Source organism: Stylophora pistillata, chromosome 10, assembly GCF_964205215.1.
Source record: "Stylophora pistillata chromosome 10, jaStyPist1.2, whole genome shotgun sequence".
NCBI lineage: Eukaryota > Metazoa > Cnidaria > Anthozoa > Scleractinia > Pocilloporidae > Stylophora > Stylophora pistillata.
In genome coordinates, this window is record NC_142528.1 from 29,840,798 (window position 1) to 29,864,494 (window position 23,697).

General features: G+C 36.6%; 3 protein-coding genes across 3 annotated transcripts; 1 reads left to right on the forward strand and 2 right to left on the reverse strand.

The window, feature by feature from the left end:
- Nucleotides 1-258: 258 nt before the first annotated feature.
- Nucleotides 259-3,811, reverse strand: LOC111325464 (intraflagellar transport-associated protein). The gene is made up of 7 exons (XM_022929275.2): nucleotides 3,635-3,811; nucleotides 3,263-3,423; nucleotides 2,824-2,898; nucleotides 2,038-2,278; nucleotides 1,727-1,783; nucleotides 1,456-1,556; nucleotides 259-970 (listed from the first exon to the last, which is right to left on the reverse strand). The coding sequence occupies exons 1-7, from the start codon at nucleotides 3,777-3,779 to the stop codon at nucleotides 860-862; spliced, it is 891 nt and encodes a 296-aa protein (XP_022785010.2). The 5' UTR covers nucleotides 3,780-3,811; the 3' UTR covers nucleotides 259-859.
- On the forward strand, nucleotides 3,800-15,135 carry LOC111325459 (dynein axonemal intermediate chain 7). The gene is made up of 21 exons (XM_022929267.2): nucleotides 3,800-3,880; nucleotides 4,610-4,712; nucleotides 4,888-4,979; nucleotides 5,314-5,418; nucleotides 6,703-6,843; nucleotides 7,021-7,101; nucleotides 8,172-8,237; nucleotides 8,831-8,934; nucleotides 9,114-9,321; nucleotides 9,670-9,783; nucleotides 10,149-10,278; nucleotides 10,693-10,905; nucleotides 11,135-11,285; nucleotides 11,425-11,531; nucleotides 11,915-11,970; nucleotides 12,272-12,382; nucleotides 12,710-12,799; nucleotides 13,180-13,251; nucleotides 13,615-13,764; nucleotides 14,304-14,405; nucleotides 14,574-15,135. The coding sequence occupies exons 1-21, from the start codon at nucleotides 3,878-3,880 to the stop codon at nucleotides 14,709-14,711; spliced, it is 2,337 nt and encodes a 778-aa protein (XP_022785002.2). The 5' UTR covers nucleotides 3,800-3,877; the 3' UTR covers nucleotides 14,712-15,135.
- On the reverse strand, nucleotides 14,166-18,096 carry LOC111325460 (synaptonemal complex protein 3). Its single transcript, XM_022929270.2, has 8 exons — nucleotides 17,996-18,096; nucleotides 17,542-17,663; nucleotides 16,747-16,867; nucleotides 16,436-16,479; nucleotides 16,236-16,353; nucleotides 15,995-16,094; nucleotides 15,589-15,792; nucleotides 14,166-15,420 (listed from the first exon to the last, which is right to left on the reverse strand). The coding sequence occupies exons 2-8, from the start codon at nucleotides 17,639-17,641 to the stop codon at nucleotides 15,361-15,363; spliced, it is 747 nt and encodes a 248-aa protein (XP_022785005.1). The 5' UTR covers nucleotides 17,642-17,663; nucleotides 17,996-18,096; the 3' UTR covers nucleotides 14,166-15,360.
- Between the last annotated feature and the right edge of the window lie 5,601 nt (nucleotides 18,097-23,697).

The window sequence follows — 23,697 nt, forward strand, 5'->3', positions numbered from 1 at the left end:
AGGATGTTGACCTTCTAGAGGGAACCACTGTAATTGATATTGTTGGTTTAATATTGGTAAGCTGTGTCTGATTAATGACATGAAACAGTTGATAAAACATAAAATTACTTGCAACATCAATCACCTTTCTCTAAGGTTTAACCAGTAGGTTAAATGGGATGTGAAGGTCGTAAACTGTTCTTCTGTGGATACCCTAGGAATGGTTAAGCATGAAAGGATAAACCAAACAATTATGAATTCTACCCTCTCACTACATACTTTCTGGTGAACAAATTAGACAATTTTATTGATAAATCAAAATAACACCCTGTACTTGAAAGCCTCTCTATTTCTTATAACCTATTTGGTGAAATATTGGTTTTAAAATTTCAAAGAGAAGTAAAAACTAACTTGTGTACTATAAACCTGAAACATTAGTACAAGGGATGGATAAAGATTGACTGGAGAAGGATCTACTTATCTCCTTTACACATTTCTTGGAATTTGTCTTCAAATAGATAAACAGTTATCAGGTATTTTCAATGTTTGTCCTTTGAGTGCAAAGCCAAGAATTGTATGACACAATGTGCTTATCATCCTGTTGAGGTCCTTCCCAAGTTTAGTCATCATGTTTGCTTTAAAAAGGTGAGCCTTGTTGGCCCATTCTGCTTATAGTAATCTCTGTTTCCACATCTTATGCAACTTGGGGCATTGCTCTTCCACTTTCTGCAGAAGCATTATGCACGGCATTATGTCAGGTCTCCAAAGTGTCAAGAAACCAGTAACCTGAATGGTCTCTGTAGACAATCTCAATGAGATTACACCAGTATGCCTGGATATTCTCATTATAAAGAACACTGACAGCCCTCGCTCTGAAGGGTTAAGGTATATGCCTTGGTGAGAAACTGAACTTTGGTGTAAGAATCACATTGTCATAGTCAAAGTTTGTATCAAGAGTGAATGGTTGAACCTCATCGGCATCTTCACCTTCCTGAAAAAAGAAAATGACATGGATGAGTACCACTTTGAACAATATAAAATATCTTTTTCTAAATGAAAAGTACTAAGGAGTATCCATGGATGGAGGCCATTGATTTCAGACTGACTAACTACTATTGGACTTAATGCCAGTTATTGCAAATTACAGCAAAAGAAAAAAACCACCTGAAAAAGAATGACATCTACTGTGGTTATTCATCTTGCTGAAATGCTACAATTTTAATAGAGCAAGATGCAATAGCTACCCATGTGCATTCATACTGGGGTTTGCAATAATTCAAAAGAACTCAATAAAACTTGATATTTAAAAAAAACTCCACAAAAAGACAGTCAAACCAGTTTATCTACAGTCAAAAATATGGAAATATAATGAATGTCTTCCTTTGGCTTAACTAGCAAATTTATTTTATCAAAGTGAATGTTTTTTAATATTTTTCCTTATGGGTTGAAAAAATAACTCGATGAAATACACATTACTTCACTTGGAGTTCTTGGATCATTCTTTCTGTGACAAATATTTATTCTTGTGGCAATCTGTAGTTGTGTTATTTTGGGTGATACAACTGCTTCAGAGGTATCTAAAAAGCAGTAATAGATAATTCAGAGGATTAGTAAACTTCAGCCAAAATCCATAACTATAATAATTATAATAGTAAATTATTAAATAACAATTATAAAAATGTCAACCAGCAATTTATTTCTATTATACACACAGAGTCATAACACTGCTTATTTTCTGTCCCTCTACCTGGCTGTTCATTCATTTCGTAATCATCAACTTCCCCAGGAAGAATTGAAGCATCTCCTGTAGACAAAAATTCAAAGACAAAATTCTATTAAGGCTAGGACCATATACATGGACTGATTAACAGAATGAGAACCTGATGGTAACTTTCACTAGAAATATAAGATTCAGCCCCTTGTGCCTATCTCCAGTTAAACCCATCCCAGAAAGAATTCAGTTTATCACAAACAACTGACAGCAGTTATCAGAGGTTACCGTATCTGGTTTTATAATGTTAATATAAACAACAACAAAAGCAGAATCTGATTTCATACCTGGGAGATAACAGACTTCTTTAGTTGCTTCATGGCAAAGTTCAATGCCCAAATCAACATTAGAGGGAATATCTTTAGCAGTTGAGATCCTATCTCCTTTATGCTTTGAAGAATTTGAGGAATTAACTACAGAAGGGGAATAACCAGAGGCAAATATATCATCCTCCAACAAAGAGTCAACATTTGGAATGGATCTTTCATCATCACTCCCCTCATCTGCATATTCTACAAAATTATCAACCTGCAACAAGAACAAAAAAAATAAATTATTTTAATTTTATCATTCTGGTAATTCTTGGCTAATTTTACATATTGGGATACATGTTGGATCTTTCATTATGATTCAGGAACTTAAAAATAAGATTGTATTTTGCCAAAGTCAGCTTTTTTTTTTTTGGGACGAAGAGATAGTGGACTGTGACACAACAGCTTACTGGTAGCTTGAGATTGAAACTTGATTTGCATGCACTGCTGTAGCTTTACTGCATTACAATGCTAGGATCAGAATTAAGCCAGTCCATACTTAAATGCAAGGGACAAAAAAACTACTAGCAAACCTATTTCTGGAGATGAGTAACTTGAACTACGGCAAGTATCAAAATAGGAGGCTGGCATCTGTGAGAGATCTTGATCTAATTGTAAGAACATACATGAAAGAGTACAAGCTTATTGGTGCAGATTCATATGGCAAATTTCAAAGGTCATCTTCCAAGCTCCAAGTTAAGTTCAAATATACTTAGCTCTATATGAGGGTAATATATATCAACCAATGTAACACACAATTACCTGGAGAATTTTTCCACCTGATGACTCAGGTGTTCTCATAAGAAATGGAACAGATGTTGAACCAGGCCCCAATACCTGCAGCATTAGAGGATCAAAATAATTTAATGAGTGTTATTCTTAAATTGAGGAACAGTAAAAGGTTTTTAAAACAGTAAAAGGTTTTTAAAACAGTAAAAGGTTTTTTTTAATTGAGGAAGAGTAAAAGGTTTTCTTAATCAGGTCTTTGTTTAGATGGGTCATTGGGAAAAAAGCAAAAAATTTAAACAAACGTTTTAAGATGTTTTCAAAAAGAAAAAAAAAACAAAACAGATCTCTCAAGAGACTTGTCCCTGTCTCAGAAATTGAGACAAGCGCCCCCTTCCCCCAAGAAGTCATTAATTCAAAAGAGCGTTTGTCTTTCCTAACTGACTATTTCTTTCGTACGGAAGAATCAACTTACTTCCTCAGGTATGTTGTCACTTTCTGTGCCCTGGATTTTTGTTTCCAGTGAGTGGTGGTCGTCAACAGTAAGCTTTGCCACTTTGTTGTGACTGGACGCACCATTCTGGAGATCGTGGGGATTGCCTTGAGGACTGTGAACTTTTGTTCCAGAATTATCATCTGTAAGAGGTACATTCGTTCGAGGAAATAATATTAATTGGGCCCTGTAGAACCTGAAGAAAGCAGCTTAAAACTTGTATTCCGCAAATGAACTCGGAAGTTGAAACACTTAATTGATCTCTAGAAAGGGTTTTTTTTTTTTATTTTTTGAACCGCCTGTACCTAACTTTCAATCTGTCACTGGTTGACTTAATACTTTTATATTTCTCACCCTTATTGAGGTACATAAAACTTTGCACAAAGTCTTCGTAAGATTGCTCTTCCTTTCCAAATATCTCATCAAGTGCTTCCTTAGCATACTGATCAAGATCTGGCTGAGATTCGTCACTTTTAACGACTCCTTCACCTTTCGCCATGATTGATTTTTAGTCTGCGAAGAGCTGCATGGAGACTGAGCACTAGATCCATGTAACCAAGCACCGAAGTTGAAAACACACAGACGGACGGCGGGAATATGGTGAGAAAACTATCCTCGTTTTGAGCCTAATAATTTCAAGAAATGTTATTTTAGCACTTCCTTAGGATATTTGACTGTTTCTCTGACCTACTAAAGACTGAGATCAATTTGACACTTGCAGCGCTGAAAAACTTGGTCATTTACACTGCATGTAGTTTGCATCTTTGCAGACAAATAACTCGATTGTTAGTTGACTTGCTAGAATGCGATGCATTGCTAAGCTTTAGTATTATATTATGCTCTCACTAAGATGCTGAAAGTGACCTGCTACCGAGCCAAGTGGCCCAGCTCAAGCATATGAATCCTATATGTTAGCAACATGTCAGCTGTAACAAATTGTAGTGGTGTACCTCTAAGTTCTTCTTTCTCCTAAAATTCAATGAGATTTAAGTATCTTTATTGTCGTTTCTATCTTCACAAATTTGTGACACGGTTTGTTAGAATTTTTTCGTAAAATCAAGCAATGCCCCAATTTGAAATTTTTTAAATTACCCCATGTCTGCTTGACAATGTACATGTTGATTTGCATTTGAGGAGAAATTATTATTTCATCACACATTGGAGCAAAAGTATACAGTCTAACGTTTATGATGGACTTGCAGAAATTTAAGTTGGTTTTTTTGTGGTGTTCTTCTTTATTTTATGATACTCAAACATCCATATATTGGTGATCAAATCCATGAATTGCTTTAAATTTGAATTATTTTATCAAATCCTCCATACACAAAGCCTCCCAAACCACCTGGTAAGAGAAAGAAAAGTGCAAAACTTTCAAAAGCAGAGAAGGAAAAGTTGAAGAAAGAAGAGGCAGAGAAGAAAGCAAGAGAAGAGGGTGAGCCATGTACCTCAGTGATCAGTATAGAGTCAATGTCCATAATTTTCATCTAATTTTTGGAATTTTAAGCAAAAGTTATCAATATAGTGGCCAATCCTGTAGGAAAGTTGTGTAAAATCAACCTTCACTACAGTTTGCAGTCAAGACAGCAAAATACCTTTTCTATTTTTAGAGGAAGCACGGCTTCAAGCTGAACAGGAACAGCGAGAACGAGAAGAAAGAGAAAGACAAGAAAGAGAGGAAAGAGAAAGACTAAGACAACAGGTTAGATAAATTAGTTTTTCACTTACTTAGTATATTGGACCATTTTAGGGGTTTAATGATTTATTTAGTTGAAAAAATTCCAATGCAGCTTTTCATAACTGAGCAGCTATACCTAACATGTAGTATTCCAATTCAAGAGATGTTGTCTGAATCAGTGTAAAATCCGTTTAAAAGGAACTTACTAATTGGATGACAAAATTGAACTATTGTTTTTTAAAGGAACAATTTATTAACTGAATATAACATGAGAACCTGAAGAATTTTGTATAATTTTGCAGCTCCAGTTTAGAGACTGAAATAATCTTTATGTTTTCACTGAATGGTCTCCTCGTAGGAGAGTGCAAGACACCAGGCTGAGGTGGATGAACTCAAGGAGAAGATTGAAAACAATTTGCAACAGTTAAAGGGTTTACAAGAAGATGAGCGTGCAAAGGCAAAGGTTGGTATTAAAAAACCATTACAAGAAAGAAAAAGAAAAGAGGAGGTCTAATCAGTGGTTAAAATAGCATTACAGCACAATAGTTAGCATGTTGCTCATTCAAATTAATCTTAAAAACTACTCAGAACTCCTCTCAAGTCTACTGACAGAAAAAAATTTCTGTTGAAAATACCAGTATAGGACACTCCACCTTTTCCTCCCTCCTTCCTTTCCTTTCTCTCTCTACTGTTATCAAACTCTCCATTTCCTTTGTTTCCTCTGCATTTCTCTTTCTTTCTTTTGTACTCTCACCTCTTCCCCTTTACCCAAGTATTCTTTTTGCTCCAACTTGTTTTATCTCAGTCTTCCTTCCTCTTAAGGTGGCTGAACAAAGTTTTTGATACTTTTGTTTCTTTCACCATTTTCTCTAAGACCCTTGATCTCTCGGTCCCCAAAACTGGCAGCAAGTAAGTTAACAACACAAACTTTGGTTTTTTTTATATTTAAGTTGACTTATATGCCGTTGCCATGGCGACATGAATAGATATGAATAGGCAATTAAAATTGGTTTTGTTTCTTTGTTGAAAATCTAGTCATTAGATTTTCTTTATAACTTGCATGCAACGAGCTTGTAACAATACTCACAAGTTAACATCATTTTGCTAACAATTTAACAGAGAGCTCTTCAATTATCCCTTGCTGAAGGTTCACTCGATTTTCTAGAATTTCCTTTGTTTAAAATCAATTTTTTTTCAATACTCCCGTTACTTATTTCCTTAATTGTTTTCTTGCCAATTTTCATGAAATTCTAATGAGGGGTTCTCAAGAAATAGGCATATTTCCGAGAAAGCAATTTTCCATTCAGTCATAATTTTTTTACTTACTATGCATGCGCTGCATTCAACTGGGTCCTCTCGGTAACGACGAAAAGGCTGAGAATTGCTGGGTTCTTTGCACCGTTAACTTTACAAACTCTTTGTAATAAAAGATTAAAGCCCTCAATACACTGTGCCAACTATAGAGGAAAATAGCACAGATAGTGCAGGTATGTGTTGAGTAAATAAAATGACCGCTCTATTGATGGCATGTTTGTTTTTGTACAATCTTTGTGCATGCGCTGAATTGCATCAGCAAAAGCGCGCGCGAAAACTGTGTTCAGCCACCTTAAATCATATTTCTTTTATCTCTCATACTCCTTCCACCTTCAGGCTTGTTACTCTATATATAGCCTCCTGTGCTTCATTTATAGCTATCATATGAAGACAGCTCCTTGTAGATTAAAATATATTTTTTATCATTTTACAGTGGGAGAGGTATATGCTGTGTGATGGAAACCCTGATCCTCTGAACACCCGCGATCTGAATACTTTTGTGAACCTATGGAGAGATGATAAAGAATCCAAACCCTTTCCCATTGTACTCAGTGAGGGTGAAAACACTTTAAAGGTAACTTAGGTCTGAATTTATTCAGTGATGTAGTCAAACTGGAATTTAATTCAACTGTGTGTGTTACTCAAGAGAAAAAATAGCCAGTTATATATTCATAATGATTAATGGGCATTAATCATTTTGCTGAACAAAGATTATAAGAAAATAAAATGAATTTGTTATCATTTTTTACAGCTTATAGAAGAACTTGAGGGTTTTCTATCAAATTCTGAAGATGAGGGCTTTACAGAGGATGACATTCAAAGGCTTAAACAGGTTCATCTGTTTGTGACATCATTCTACTTTAATATTTTATTATTACGATTGCAATTCATATTAAATGAATATTAACAAAATTCATATCAATTGTATTTACTCGTTCATGATTGTCTGTTATCAAGAAGTGGCCAAGTGGCTACAATTATAGTACATAGAGTGTCAAAGTATACCAGCCAACTGTGTGGAATGAACATTATAATAAGAGTTTTGTTGATGACCTGATTGTATAGTCCAAGACTCTGGAAGAAGAAATTTCTTGAAGAATTTTCTTGAAGAATTACACAAAGCCTTAACAATTTTAAACATACTGTTTCGCTGTTTTAAAAGTTTACTATTCCACAGTTCTCACTTTAGTTAGTAATTAGAATTAAGTACCAGATTAGCTGATAGACAGCATTATTGTAGATCCTGCATGGAAATACACTCCCTCTTTTTCCCTTTGGGTCAAAGAGAGGTGTGTGTTTCCATGTGTGACCTGGAATGTCTGAAAACAAGGCTAGTCGATATGTTTTTTTTCATTTCACTCAAGACTTGTATTTACAAATAATATAATTTGTGGTAATCCTAATTAGCATAAATTGATATTTTGCCAGCATATATCGGAGGACTGGGGGTGGCTGCGAGGTACACAGAGAGTTATGGGATCATGGTTTGTAAGCAGAGGTCATTAGTATAGCAAGGCATTCTACGGTCAACCTTCCCCGGGTTTAGCTATTCGTTTTCATCTTAAATTGTATAAATTCAGAGCAGTGCTTGCATAAGTACCAAGTAACTGTGTAAAAATGTCATTTATAGGATACCCTAAAACCCCAAGGGTGGCAGCGCTGCCTTGGTTGGGGGTACACGTTTCCCATTTTTTCCACTTGCTGGTTTTTAGGGGTTTTCATGTCCGGCTTTGGTGCGTTTAGTTTACTTCAATTGTAATAGGCTTCTGTTAGCATATCAACTTGGCGTTAAATAAACGGTGGCTTGGCTGGCCAATCCACCCAAATATCAATTCTTTGTGTGTCTGGTTGAGCAGTGAAGGAAAAATATGCGATGATTGTGTTAATTGTTCTCTTTAACAGTCAGTGCTTAAGCTTCAAGAATTGATAAGCTACAAGCTGGATGAAGCAACCATGAATCTTCTGAAGGTGTCTATAATTACAGTTGTTTCTTGTAGAAGTGATAATGCAGCCTTTAATTTTTTTTCACAGTTTGCAAAGACCATCAGAGACTATATCTTATTAACCAAGCACGAGGGCCATACTGGGAGAATATTGGCCCGAGGTCTTGACAGTACGGACCGAGCGCCGATACTCTTCCCGAGCAAGCTTGGTTAATAAGAGATTTATTATACGACTGAAGTTCAAAGGGACACAAGTGTGGTATCATTCAGGACCATTCGGGACAGTGCCCGGTCCAATACTTAGAGAATATTGGACCGGCAATAGAGCATTTTGATTGGTTGATTTTAGTTATTGGCCCTTTGACTGCCCGAGTCGTGTAATAAAAGTATTTAGAATCTAGAAAATTAGGATAGGCAAGCACAGAAATGATTTGTCCTTAAATGACAGAAGTATCTTACAAGGAGTTGAGGGATGGAAAGTTTGATAACAACAGAGAGATGAAATTTAGGACCACTCATCGCAGTTACATAAAATCACACATAAACATTCCTGCTTATTGAATGTAAAACTCTACACAGTTTATGTCAACTAACTCACACTAATATGATCCATCCCAGAATGCTTCAGATGATGTGGATCCTGACACTCAAAATTTACAGTTTATGAGTGCATCAGAAAACATCACAGTTTGTGTTTGGGGAAACATAGCCAAGAATCCAAGGTTTGGTTAATTTTTTTTGTTGTTTTTTGTTTTAGACCAAAACCTGTGATGTATTTCAGGTTTTCTCCAACCGTCAAATTGTTTAACTGATTCTTTTATTTTGGTAGATTAGTCAACTAAGTTTTCGTTGATGAATGATTATACTGACTACTTATATTTTTTGCTTTACTTTGCTTCAGGGTGAAGTCCTTTTCATTTGAGAAGATGGGATTCACAATGGAAATTCCAAGAGTTATTTCCATCGGCAGTATGGCTGTCCGTGTCATGTACACTAAATATGATCACCTTTCACCTTTATCCAAATCTTTTCATCCAAAGCTCAAGGTCAAGCCACCAGAAGTAGTTGTGGAAGAGGTTCTTCCTGCAGAAGAAGCTGATGGAGAAGGGGTGATGGTTTTTTTTTTTTCTTTTAAACATTTTGGATTTAAGCCAAAGATCCTCCCTTAACCCAATTGACCTTTGAGAGCAACTAGCATGTAATTTCTCCTTGCAATATCACCCCTGAATCACACATTAAGGTCAGGAGAGTAAAGGAAATGATCACCAAATAAAGAAGCTCTTGATTGTTAAACAAATTCTCCTTGTCAGCACCTCAGGAAATGTATAGAGAACAGTATGGAGAATATACAAAATGCTGATGTTGGGATGCAAAGGCTTAATTTTTGTTAACGTTTTAAATCACAATACAGGACATTGTGTCATTTGTTCTAACTGCACTATTTTGTGACGCAACAGGCAGGGGAAGGGAATGAAGGAGGGGATAAAGAAGGGGTGGACGACACTCTTGAGGCCATGCCACCTAAATCTGCTTCACAAGCCAGCCGATCAAGTAAAGCAAGTAGAAAAAGGGTTAGTGAAAACAATGCCCAGCGCATTTCAGTCAGTTGGGACATCTTGATGTTCCACCAAGTTTGTGTTTATTAATAACAGCCTCACACTCAGTTCAACATGAAATGCCTTTTGAGAAAGATGATTAAACATTTTTTAGTTACGTGCAATCTTATTGCTATAATTAGGTTGACCATTTTTTCATATATAATCGCATCCCCTTTGATATCCAGCCCCAATCAGCTCTCGTAAAAAAGTAGAATTTATAGATTAAAAAAGTGTAACTAAAAAGTATGTGAGATTATAAGGTGTGAACAGTACTTTGAAGGTGGCAAATTTTATAATTTTTATGGTAATGTGATTTTCTGCATGACTGTGTTTGATAGAGTGGGAGAGCTAGCAGTAGTAAAAGTAGCAGAAGTCGTAAAGCAAGTGCAAAGAGTGTAAAAAGTCAGGTCAGTGAAAATGAGACCCAGCAAGACAAAGAAGGGGAAAGTAAAGAAGGAGAAAAAGATGGTATGTTGTAAATATTGTTTGCGTGATTCATCATATACTTTATTTTTTCATTTATAGGCACTTCTGCATGATGTGTTAAAAGAGTATTCAAATTTCTGGTATTGCAAGTTCAATACTTGAGAGAGGCACTAACTGATGGTGGTACTTGTCTAAAAATATTTAGATATTTTTGTTAAGAACTGTATATTTCCAGATACAGGGCTTATCAAGGGTTGCCACTTGTTTGCTCTCACATGTGGCCTTAAATGTTTATAGGTCTGCACTTTGTACATTTAATAAGACAGGTCAAATTATCCCAAGTCAAATTGAAATGATGATGATCATCATTGTTAAATTAAGCAACAAATTCTTACCTTTTTGGGGTAGGGGTTTACTTGTTCAATAAAGTGTTATTTTCAAATTTCATGAAATCAGGTGAAGGAGGGGAAGAAAAACCTGGTTCTGCTGATCAAGCAGTGGATGAGGCTGCTGGGGCAGGTTTGGAAGGTGGAACAGAGGAAGAAGAGGAAGAAGATGATGATGTTGTCGACTTGAGAGCATTTAGTGCCATTGGTCCTGTCATGGTTATTGAACTGTTAGATCTTCCCCCTCAACCAAAACTTGCCAATGGGTGGATTATGCAGCAGAGTAAGGGCTTCTAAGTATTTCTGTATCATTTCATAGTTAATGAACTTTTCACTAAGAAAAACTTATAAGTGTACATTAATATCGGGGTGTTTTAGGGAGAGGAGCCCTGCTTAATAACAAATTATTGTCTTTGAAAGCAAATTAAAGTTTGAAAGTATGCCATTTGAATTACATAGTGTTTCTCAGTGGTTAACAAAGTTGGAACATCTTTTGCCATTTATCATTTTAGTTGTATCATCAGAACTCAAAAGAGTCAATTATCAAGATGAAGGGCAGACTCCAGCAGATTCAAACTCGACAACAAGCACCCCTGCTCCTCCCAACTCAGCATCAGCCACACAGGTGCAAGCAACCAATCCTCCAGTGATAATTACTTGCAAGTGAGTTTCCTTGGATAGTGCTTCAGTATGTACTTTCAGTTAAGTAGCAACCACAAAAGGGACTTTACTCCCTACAGCTAGGTAATATTGTTAGCTGGAATAGATAAAATGTATTTTAATTATTTTCATGATGTTTTAGGCTTCCAGGAGATGTTATGTATTTTGAGCAACCTCAGCTGGCACTGTGGGACTCTATTAAGAACAATTGGAGGCTTGATGCATTTGAAGACTCCCAGTACAATGAAGGTTTGCAATGATTTTACAAACGTAATCATAACAATCAACAGTGTTCTTTATAATCGTTCACCTTTGAGTGCAACACTCAGTCAACTGATACTGATTTAAGTAACCCTCTTAGACTAGTCTATGACTGAAGCAGATTCACAGCAGCCCAATTTTCAATTTGGAATGATCAAAGATTATTCCAAGATCAGCTGTTTCTTGTTTTCAACAATTATAAATATGCCGTGAATTTCTAAGTCATTCAACAATCAGGGCGATAATATGAAAAGCTCTTCAGAAAAAAAATTGAAAAAAAAGCTAGAACTCTAAGGAGTGCTAAGCTGCTGGATCGTGGATTATCAGTAAAACTTTAGGATACTCTTGTACCATCCTTGTCTTTTTTACAGAGGAAAGAACTGTGATATTCAAGATGTCTACCTTCGGGCCCATTGCTACTTTTCAGGTAATTAAATTTTTGAATAATTATCATTTTCAGCAGTAGTTTCAGCATCTAAGGCTTAGATGGTTCTTATTTGAAAGTTATTATATATTAATCTCAACTGGACTTCATGTTAGAAAAAATAAAAAGGTTTTTGAAATTTTCTGACTGACTTAAGAAGTCATTTAAAGACCTAACAAAGTAAAGAAGGCAATAAGACCATAATTGTCTCGAATAATTCATAAATCCCTTATTGATATGTACACTTCTTACATTTTACATTTGTTATGATAATTATTATGGCTACTTTTTGTTATTTTTGCAGGATCTTTATCTGAACATGCCATTTCAGTCATGGGAGCTCCGTCCTCATGCCACTAATAGTTGCCTGTTTACACTCCTTGCTGCTATCATTGAACTGGAGATTGAAATTAAGGTTAGCAAGCATGTTTAGCAAGAAGTGAAACAGTGCTGATGAGCGACACAGTAACAATAATCTCTGCCTCTATTGCTGTACTTTGCTACATTTATGTTTAACTTTCCATGCTCACTCTAATAGGATACTTACATTCTCCACTACATAACACAAACACAACCTTCTTCCCTCACTATGCTCCAGTGAAAGATTTGCTAAATACTGTTTGATAATCACCTAGGAGTTTAATCACATACAAATCTATCTATTTTTATGTCATTGAAAGGAATTTCATGATTAGATGTTTTTGGGGGCATTTGACTGTGAATTTAATCTTCTTTGATTCAGGATTCTTTGTGTTCACTGACCCGGCCAGACGATGTTCCAGAGCTTGCTCATTTGAAGGGAAAGTGGATGGCGCCATATAAGTTGATTGAGGTATCTTGGACTGTCATCATTGTTAACAACAATTTACAGTAACCATTAGCATATTAGAATCATTTAGCGTATAACTAACTTAAAGGGACTATCATAATGATAAAATGCATGGTGCCAAGTAACTCTGTAAGCTATAGGTAGGGTAAACTTCAGGATCTATAACCTATATAATGTCTAGTTTTGTTTAACAATCCTCTGAATAGCCAAAGCTTAATGTTTTGTACACTTTAGCCTCCATACTAACTCCCATCAAGTAAAGTTAAAGGTGACACAAATCTCCCTCTTTCCACATCCCTCTGCATCACTGCTCGGTGAATGTGATATAACTTAATTGTTTGAAAGAGGTGTAGACTGATGAACTGACCAAATTGTATATATAGGCCATGCAAAAGGCTGGAGTGAATGTTTTTCCTGCCGTTGATGCAGAGAAGTACGTCAGCTTAAATTCCAAGGTACCTGTAGATAATTATGTGTTGCATATAATTACTTTTATAATTACTTCAGCTGTGCAGTGAAAGGTCTTCCCAGCAGAAGATTTTTTACCACAATCATGCAGCATTTTATTGTTATCACTTATTTGGTTGATTACTGGGATGCAGGTGCTCTGTACATTGCACAAAAAAAGTGCCGTATTTTTTGTAATCACCTAATGCAGCACTTCTTATTTTCAAAATAAGAATTCTTTTTAGTGTTTTTTAAGAAGCAGGAAAACTCAAGAGGATAAATGCCATAGTTGCACTGTAGGTGCAAAAAGTTGTATCTTATAATGCATAACTATGTGGCATTTAAAAATGTGAAATACCTCTCAATTATAGGAGGATTGGCTGGAAAGCAACATTTACCAGGAAATGGCATTGACAGCTTCAGCATTTGCTTACACATGGAGTAAATGGAATGCTGACTGTGGTAAAGATAAAATTATCATACAAGCTGTTGAGCAGCTGGAAGATGAACAGCCTCTAGAGGTAGTTCTAATCTTTTCTTTTTGAGACTTCAGCTCATCTTCACATTTTCCTTAACAAGTTTTATTTAGGGGGATCCTTAAAATCAATGTTCCTGAATTTCTTAATCTCTTAACTTCTTCTTCATAGCAGCTCCAAGTTAAGCTTGTAAAGTAATTTTTCCTTTTATAGCACCTAGAACTTCAGTGATGGATGTCTTTCCCTGGGGTGGGATGGGTGGGTGGGGTTAGGTGGATGAACCTAGTAGGGGACTACGTGTACTATTGTTCTTCCACCTGTGCAATGTAAAAAACTTTAGAAACAAAGAAAAATAGGGTGAGAATTTCCTGATATACAACCCATAATGGGCTCCTCATTCAAGAACAATTTTTAGAATCTGATTTGCCATGATCTCCAAGGAAAGATAGATCTGAAAGATAAAACTTTAATTTTTTTCTTATCTCTACCAACTGATGGCTTTGATGTGGCTTTTATAACGAAGCCTACAGTGTACAGTATATCATTTTTCGATAACACAAATGTACTTTCTTTTTGGAAAACAGGAGGATTGGTCATTGTTTAACATAGGGACACATAGCTCTTGTAAGCTAAGAATGAAAGAGGAAGACAGTGAGCTTTCTCATGACATTGCTGAAAATACACAGGTGTGTTTATCGGTTACTTTGACAGTTGTATGTATTATTTAAAAACATTTTTTGGCACATCTTTGTTGGGCAGGTTGTCAACATGTCTATTTTGTTTCAACAAGATGCTCGTACAAGTCATTTGCTGAATTGGCTCTCTCTAAACGTGTTTAACATTTTTTCTTGTAGCTTCATTCTGATCTTTACCATATGGTGCTGGATGGAGCTTCAGAAGAAGCACAACAGAGGGTGAAGACCTCTCACTTTCTATTTATTGACTGTGTGTATCAGCTACTAAATGCAACAAAAATTATCACATACTCATAAAAAAATTTTATTCTACAATTTTGCTGGGTCGTGTGGATTTAAATGAATGTGGTAATGCTATTGTAGGTTCCTGGCTGTGTTGCACAGTTCTCAACCACTATTTGAGGCATTTCAGTCTTCATGCATCTAAATTATTTCATTTCTTGATGCTTGTGAATTACATTTACAAGGAAGTAATTGTTTTGTGTTAGGTTTGTGCATATTTGTATTATGAAATCATCGAAGTGTCGAGAACCTTTCTTGTTGGTCATGTTTTAGATTACATGTGCATTGATGGAAGTAGCGGATGATACTTAAATTTTTGTGAATTGTATGATTAATTAGGACAAAAGAATCATATTGTACTTGCAATATTCATTCTGATCTTAACCCTACTTCCTGAAAATATCTGTATATGAATAAATTTTTTTTTATTTCAACAAGATTACTTTCTATAATAACTTGGTTAAACAGATCATGTTGACAATCAATAAATAACCCTGATTTTAAAGTTTGCAGGTCAAGAATGATATGTAGCATCATAAAAAAATATAGATAGCATACTCTAAAAAGCCCCATCTTATTAGTTAAAAGTGATAATCGTATTTCAATAGTATTCAAAAACAGAATCCCACGTCCTTTGACATCAAAACATCTGGCGTGTAGAAATCTATACTTGTGCTAACATGCTTTGAAGAGACCTCCGCACACTTGAAAAGTCGTGTTGTTGCTAAAGGCAAGAACATAGGAAAGGCTTATTAAAAATCGTTGATCATCTGGGATAAAGGAGCGTCATTTGCTTTCACGAATACTTGGCTTCGTAATAATTTAATTCCTGAAATTTTCCTTTATTAAAAGCTTTGTGCTTTAGCGTCGAAGAGAGTTTATATTACTATACCGTATCCATCAGGATCTTTTTTTGCAAGATGTTGATCTCCTTCCGAAGTTGCTCCTGGACACTAACTTGTTGGGACTCGTGACTTCTCTGCATTTGTTGCATGTTCTTAGTATGTTCTTCATGAAGCTGACGTACCCGTTTGAGTCTTTGACTCTGTACAATGCGTTGCTGCTGGAACAGCTTTTGTTGCTGTTTGTACAGATTCTAGGTAAATGGAACAAGCATATCAATTGTAGCTTCTACTTGGCTGATTAAATGACTAATGTCAGACGGTCTGATTGATTGATGGATGGGTGCGATGGTAGTTAATGGTCTGACTGACCGAAAAACTGACTGACTGACTGAAAGGAATTTGAAGGGGTTAAAACATTAGCTTTTCAAACTTTTCTGGTCGATTGTTCAATACCTCTAACTTCTCTTCTGCTTCTCTTGTCTTTTGCAAATCTGTTTCCCACTGGTTGAGCACATTCATAACCTGTCTGCTGAATTCATCATAATGAGTGCTTCTAATGAGAAAGTCAAAAAAGTCAAAAAAATGATCTTGGTAGTAAGGCACACAATTGTTCATTCGGTCTTTATTTTCGAGACTAAGAATTTCACTCGTAGGGATCTACAGTACGGAGATGTGATCATGATCATTTTTTTACCTTTCGTGCTGCTGTGAACGCCACACCTCCTCAAACTTTCGACTGCTTGCCTTCATTGAGGCTTGTGTGAAGGTTTGAATTCTCTTGCGTTTGGCTGCTAACGTCTTTGTTATGTCAGCTAAAAGTAAAAATCCAAGAGAAATATGTTGAGCCACTTTTCTTATTTATTTCAGCAGTGTAGTAAAGAAGTTGTTTCTGACCTCCAAAGCTGTTCAACATTCCTTGCATCTCAAGATCACTTCCGCTGTAAGAGAAGAATTAACGACAGAAACAGTAATAGAAATAAAGGCCCTGTATAAGACGCTGATCACTCTCCAATTAGCCCTTTTAGGCTTACAGTTTGGATAGTAAACCGCACTACTTTACCTGAGTACTGCCATATTGACTCGCGTCGTTGTTGAAGATAAAAGGAATAAATGACAGGCTCTTGTTTAGATCGCAACTAAGCGTTTAGAGAGTTTAAAAGAGTTAGACGATTTCAGGATTCTTTTTACTGCTTAGATTAACGTACCCCTTGTCATATTCATCATCTTCGGGATCAGAATCTTGGAACTCCGAAGCAGGTGTAGCAGCCTGCCTCTTTTTTGCCTTGACCACCTGTTCAGGTTTTTGTTGCTGTTGTTCAGGTTTTGCTGTAGCGAGGAATGATCAGTTGTTGTCAAAGAAAGCAGGGGTAACAGGTGGTTTTATCTCTCTAGATAAAGAGATAGACTTCTTGTTCAGGCTCATATGGATGGCTTCCTTATTTCACAGTAGCTAAATGAAATGGCCTCCCCACACTAAATGAACCAAAATTCTCAACATGTGGGCTTACAACTTTAATATAGCAATACTCGCCTAAGAATTAACAGGGATCCAAATGCAAGCTCGCATGGTTTTAAAGTCACTATGATCGACAATGAACATTTTCCGCGACAGATATCAAAAGATGAATTATTTTCCCGAAGTAATCCACAAACATATTCGTACTGCCTAGGCAGCTTTTTGTTGTTGCTCAGGGTTTCACTCGGAAGGTAAAAAACCATATGATCAAAGAAAATGAGACAAATTTTAACATTTTTCTAAATCAACGCATGGGTCCATGTTCATAATCATATGAACGGTTTTCCCATTCACTCAGGAAATCACAGGGATCTCTATAAGAATTATAACTCAGTAAAGTCTATCACATGCAAAAATTTAGTCGTGACTGGTCGACTTTGAAAATAATTCCCAACGTACTTAGCGTTTAATTTCATGAATTGGAATAGTTTTTTTGTACCAAATTCATACCGAGATAGAACGGTTTTCAAAAACTTAAACTTACCTTCAGAGAATTTGAACTCGTCTTCATTTTCGTAAAACTCCTTTAGATTTTCTGTGCACTTAAGAGCGCTAGCCTTTCCTTTCTTTGGATTGGAGGGCATGATAAACTTGTACACGAGGAAACTTGGAAAAACAAAACACCACATTATTGGACCATATTAAAGAGAAGTAATACGGACAAATTACATATGTTTACTGCGTAAGGGTCAGAGTATTTTTTATTTCGCTCATAATATCATTATGGGCTTTCACGTCAATTGTGGAGAATACATGCTCGGGCAAAATTCAAGCTTGTGATTTAGATTAGGAGGCATGAAAGTTTCGCCAAACTCCCCCTCTCTGCGCAACCTAAACAAGAAGAAAGCCCGTGGCTTTCTTATGATTATTCTGAAGGGAAAAGGGTTCTCAAGTGCTGCAACATTAAATTACAGAAGGAAAAGTAACGCTTATCATACCTGAATAAATTTTGTTTCCTTTGATTCAATCGAGTGCCGCCTCACAGATATTTTCCCGGGCTTTTCAACCCGCGTCATCGCGCGAAGAAGAGTGGCGGGAAATTGTTGGACGCAGACCTCCGATAAAAAGCCGAGCGAGGCTGGTGGTGTGAGGCTTTAGGGCCATCAGTTAATTGGGCTAAACGAGAGAGTATCTTTTCGATTCCCTTTTCAAGGGCATTATCGGAGAATATTCGTTATCAAGCGAGTGGAAGTTAAGCTAGGATGGGGAGCTTCGGGAAATGAAAAAAGGAGGAAATCATTTATCATTATTAAAAGCCCGATATTCGAAATTTTTGCTAAACGCAAGCTAAATTTTATGCACAATTGTATGGGATTGTGTGAGTTTCGGGAAGAGTGGAAGGTTTTCTTTTCTTTTTTTTTCTTTTTTTTTCTTTTTAGTTGCTAGATCACTCGAGGACCGAAGAATGAAGACTTATTCCCAGGAATTACGAGTACTTCCTACCATTCAGAAAATTCTTCTTACTGGAAATCAAGTAAATTTCTTAAATCAGCAGCAGATTTTTGAGTGGTAGGCTAGGGGGAACGAGGGGGGCTAAAGAGCGTATGAGCTTCAGTCAACACGGCAAGGGATGGGGGTATGCTTGGCTGGGCGAGTTTTGTTTTCTATGAACGGTCCCTGATCGAGGGCAAGAATTTTTCTCTATTTACTTATTCAAGGACGTGATTTCCAGGAATAAATAAAATAGTGTTTAGCACACTCGTGTGGTATTTATCCTATCATCGGCTGAACTGTTTTCGATATAATGAACGCCCACCAACGTGACAAGACTCGGGCGGGTACATCGCTCTGACAAATCATTCGATCTTAAATAGACGTACTGTAATAGGCGTACTGTAACACGCACCCCTCCCCTAACCCAAAATTAAGATTTCTTTGTTATCAGCTGACTGTTTTGGGGTAAGAAAAGGGGTGGGCATGCAGTTGCTCAAATACTGACACCAATCCATTGTAATGTAGCTAACACTCAAAATCATATTTTACAAACCTCCGTAACTTCAAGTTTTACAGTAATGACATCAGCCCCATATTGATGATACAGCTCACCATATTTATGAAGATGACGGCTTTTGGCCAAAAGCCATCCAAAGAGGACCACCACTGGCCGGACGTCACCTCCTTGTCTATACTTCTCTGGGCATGGATAGACTTCCATGCTTTGTTTGACTACACTGCAGTGTAAAGGCCTGGATGAAAAGAGCCATAAGGTCTTGGATACAGTCAGCTGTCAAAAGAGGGAGTAAAATAGTAGTACCGGTATATGATTATAGATTCTGTTACATAAAAAGTACAGGGTTCATTTGCTAACAAGGGCACAAGTAAAATTCTCGAGTGGGGAAAAGATGTGCATTAGTTTGCCTGGGGAAAGGGAAGTACCAAAGGTTTTTCTAATATTTTTTACACTCATTTCCACCATATTTGTTTATGCCTAAAGAAAAAGACTAACCATTCTTTAAACATGTAAAGTGTAGATTATTAGTTGTCCTTTCTAGCCAGTTAACCGTAATTTCCGGCCGTTTACCCGCGGGTAATCTGTTGATTTTGCCTTAAACACGCGCCACGGCAGGCAATAGGGAGGTGCGGGTTGCGTGACAATTTTCAGAAATCTGCTGGTAGTTAATAATAATAATAATAATAATAATAATAATAATAATAATAATAATAATAATAACGAATTTTTATACAGGATTGAAAACCCATCAGTGTATAACACTGTTCAGTCGAAAAAAATTCTCACCTTCTTGAGTTTCTACCTCTCAAATCAATTTTATTGTATTAAGAGTGCCACAAAACGGCACGAAAACATGACGCCGACTCTAGTTTATTTCACGCACAGTTACTTGTGCGACGAACAAATTTTTATCGGCACGCGTGTAAACAAAACCTTGATGGTGACAAAAATAATCCAAGGGTATCCGGCGCATCAGTAACAAATTTCCCGATGTGACGAAAACGAAGACCCAAAAACGAAGACCTAAAAACCTAAGACCCCCTGGTCTAAAACGAAGACCCTGAGGTCTAAAACGAAGACCCATTGTTCTAAAAACGTTTTTTCAAGGAAAGGTTATAAATTGCTCTCATTTCTGTAGCGCATAAATTAAAATGTCATCTGAGCGCGCGACCAACTTGAAAGTTACGTTATCTCAGTCAGTACAACGCATCTCAGATTATCTCCCGTCAGTTTTCAAGTTTGGTATACGACATTTTTTACCTACATCAAAGCCGCGACAGTTCTATAACTGTTGTTCTCTTCTACGCGTGCGTAATATATAATCAATTACAAATTTCCCCGGGTACATTGACACGTGTTGTGTGCGCTCAGATGAATCGCGCCCAGAAGACATTTTAATTTATGCACTGCAGAAATTTAGTCTGGCGGGAGATCATCCTTGTATCCTGTGGTGAATAAATTAGCGAGTCACGCACAGTTGGCCTTTGCGCCTTTAGATGATAAAGACAGTGTAGCAAGGTAATGAAGTCAACTCATCGTAATTTGCTCAATATGCATTTGAAAAATAGAATATTTGTGACGACAAAATATACCAAAATCGTCACTAAAACGTATATTTCTATATTCTTAGAATTTAATTCCGTTACACAATTTATACATGTGTTGTACCGACTAACTGTCAAGTTGGTCGCGCGCTCAGATAACATTTTAATATATGCGCTACAGAAATGAAAGCATTTTAGCTTAGTGTATAGCCTTTCCTTAAAAAAAAGGTTTTTAGAAGAATGGTTCTTCGTTTTAGACCAGTGAGTCTTCGTTTTAGACTACAGGGTCTTCGTTTTAGACCACAGGGTCTTCGTTTTAGACCACAGGGTCTTTGTTTTAGACCGCAAGGTCTTCGTTTTAGACCACAGGATCTTCGTTTTAGACCACGGGGTCTTCGTTTTAGAACACAGGGTCTCCGTTTTAGACCAGTGGGTCTTAAGTCTTAGGTCTTCGTTTTTGCGTCTTCGTTTTCGACACATCCCAAATTACCAGTTAACACTAGCTTGAGCTAAAGAGAATTTTCCCGTTTTAAGGGACTTGTTAAGCCCAGTGGAACCGGAGATATCGATTTTTTTGAGAAATCAACAATTCAACATAGCGTTGAACGATCGCTCACACAAAATGTGGCCACGAATTCACATTCTGTCGAGTGTGAAACGTTGTGAATTCTAGAGCCTTTTTGTACAAATTTTCTTTGCTTTTAAGGTGTGGGTTATCCACCAGTGCGGGTAATCTGTTGACGGCTTTTTTTTTCGCCATATGCAATAATCGGTCGGTGCGGGTAATCGGCCGTGCGGGTTTAACGGCCGGAAATTAAGGTAAATAGGCCAAAATAGGTCAGTGGTCCAGGTGACTTGTACATCATAGGTACATTACTGCCTCCCAACCTCCCTCCTTGAAAAAAATTGTTACGTTTTCCCTGAAGGGTTATGTGCTGCTCATCATGTGAACCAATCTACAAGTTTCACTTGGTTACGGATTAGATACAAGAACAGAGGATGCTAGCAAAGTACAGATCAGATACAATGTATATATGAAGTTCATATATTTTGAACTGCGGTATTAGATACGTATGATGCACGATCCTCGCAGTAGAGAGCGCTATTTATGCGCTATTTATGCGCTGCACTAGTATCGCAGAGGTCAGTGGTTCGAATCCCGTACAGGCCTGATTTTTTTCAGGTCTGATTTTCGCTATTGCATAAATAGCGCTCTCTACTGCAAGGATCATGCATCATACGTAAAGTACATATCAATAACAAATTTTCTGCCACATTAATAGTTTCTTGTCCCCTTGTATCTACAGATGGTTTATTCGTCCCTTCCCGGTAAAAACTTGATGAGTGGCTATATATTCTGAAGATGAAATTTCATTAGTCAAACTTAATTGTTTCAGCAAGTTGCTTACATTTTATGGTTGGTGGGTACTAAAGTGTCACTTCTGCTGCTAAATTAATTTAAAAGATTGATTTTGAAAGAGAGTTGGGGTTCACTGACACAACATTGAAAGGCTTTAAAAAGAGAGAGAGGCACATTTTAATTCAAGAAAACTACGGAGCATAAATTAAGTATTAATATTATTATCCAGCTGCACTTAGAAGAGTACAAATAATGAGCAAGTTGAGTACAAATATCTACCATAATTTGGACTACGCTTCTCTACCTGTATCGCCTTTTCCCGCCTTATTATAAAAATGCATATACAAAGCAGTTGGATAATAAATAACTTGCCAGGCATTTTGGCGCATAGATTCACTGTGCACTTTTATTCCCTCTCTCTCTTTTGACTTGTCCTCAGGGCTTGTTAAAATACTATACAATCCATAAAAATAACCACTGATACCACACACCAAAATGGACAAGAAAAGTATATCTATTATGACAATGTTTATCTTACTTTGACTTCACACAACAAATTAACACAAGTTATAAAAGCATACAGCCATGAGACCGTCTAGCACACGTTGCTAAATTGGTGATCGACTCATGCCTTGAATCAAGTCGGCAATTGTTTCAAATGATAAAAAATATTTGTCCTCTGATAGATCAATAGAAAGAAGCGATCAAATTCCTGTAAGCTTCAGCTTATAATCATGTTAAATGGGATTCAGAGTTTAAATAAAACATCAAAATTTTACATATTTCTCTCAGCTTGTGTTCTCCTTGATACGTCCCACCAAGACCACGTAACTGATAGTTTTGTTACTTCTCTTTCCCTGTCTGCTGGACATTAAGCATTGAATTATCATGGGGAATTCATATATTAATTGCTTAGTGACTCCTTAGTGAGTCAATGCATTTCATGAATACTTGGCCAACAAAGAACTATAAGTGTCTTATAAAAGGATTTAAGTCAAGATTTTGAAGAGCGTTTTCATCGTGAAACTGATGAACTTGTTCAGAGCACATTCTCTAATTAGATCATATGTATAAATTTATGACGTGCTGACTCCATCACAAGTCGACGATAAAAATATTTGCATTCAAAATAACGAATATAATCTGTGGTTCTTTACAAGTCGGGTAAAAAAAAAAATAAAAGCACTAGCTGACATCACGTGTTGCAAACAATAGTATGGTTGAGTCAGTAAATCAGTCTTTATATGTACTCTTCGTATTTGATCAGAATAACGGGTACACAAACGAAAGTATATGATAACGAGTACAGATATTTGTACACCTGAGAACAGGTTAGTCAGGTTTTCCCGCATTGCTCAAGCGACGAATTAGATTTAAGTTACGAAAAAATTGGCGGACAAATTATTTTTCTGACGACGAAGGGTCGGAATGGCTGGCGAATATTGATCCAAGTTTACGAGCTAGGTATATCGAGCGAAGAAAAGCAGTTAGACGACAATGAAATTTCATCATTTATTGAAGAAAAGAGAAACAGGAACACGACAACGCGCTATACTTCTGTCACGCGCTCCTCGTAAATGCGCCCGCACTGAAATAACAATTTGGCGTGTTGGATAATAAATACGGCACAACTCGTGAAAATACTCAGCGATACTATACAACAAACCGTTTGATGATATATATATATATATAGATGATATGATATATATATATATATATATATATATATATATATTAATATGTATATATGTATATTATTATATACACTAAACATTTCACTAAGGA

Excerpts from the sequence above, each read along its gene's own strand:
- LOC111325460 (XM_022929270.2), bottom strand. The coding sequence starts at position 17,641 with ATGCCCTCCAATCCAAAGAAAGGAAAGGCTAGCGCTCTTAAGTGCACA. Across the intron at positions 16,480-16,746 it reads GATGATGAATATGACAAGGG|CGGAAGTGATCTTGAGATGC; the intron begins GTACGTTAATCT and ends CTTCTCTTACAG. Across the intron at positions 15,793-15,994 it reads AAGCAGAAGAGAAGTTAGAG|AATCTGTACAAACAGCAACA; the intron begins GTATTGAACAAT and ends CCATTTACCTAG.
- LOC111325459 (XM_022929267.2), top strand. Across the intron at positions 8,238-8,830 it reads CAACCATGAATCTTCTGAAG|AATGCTTCAGATGATGTGGA; the intron begins GTGTCTATAATT and ends GATCCATCCCAG. Across the intron at positions 11,286-11,424 it reads CCAGTGATAATTACTTGCAA|GCTTCCAGGAGATGTTATGT; the intron begins GTGAGTTTCCTT and ends ATGATGTTTTAG.
- LOC111325464 (XM_022929275.2), bottom strand. The coding sequence starts at position 3,779 with ATGGCGAAAGGTGAAGGAGTCGTTAAAAGTGACGAATCTCAGCCAGAT. Across the intron at positions 3,424-3,634 it reads TTTTATGTACCTCAATAAGG|ATGATAATTCTGGAACAAAA; the intron begins GTGAGAAATATA and ends TACCTCTTACAG. Across the intron at positions 2,279-2,823 it reads CAGGTGGAAAAATTCTCCAG|GTTGATAATTTTGTAGAATA; the intron begins GTAATTGTGTGT and ends TTCTTGTTGCAG.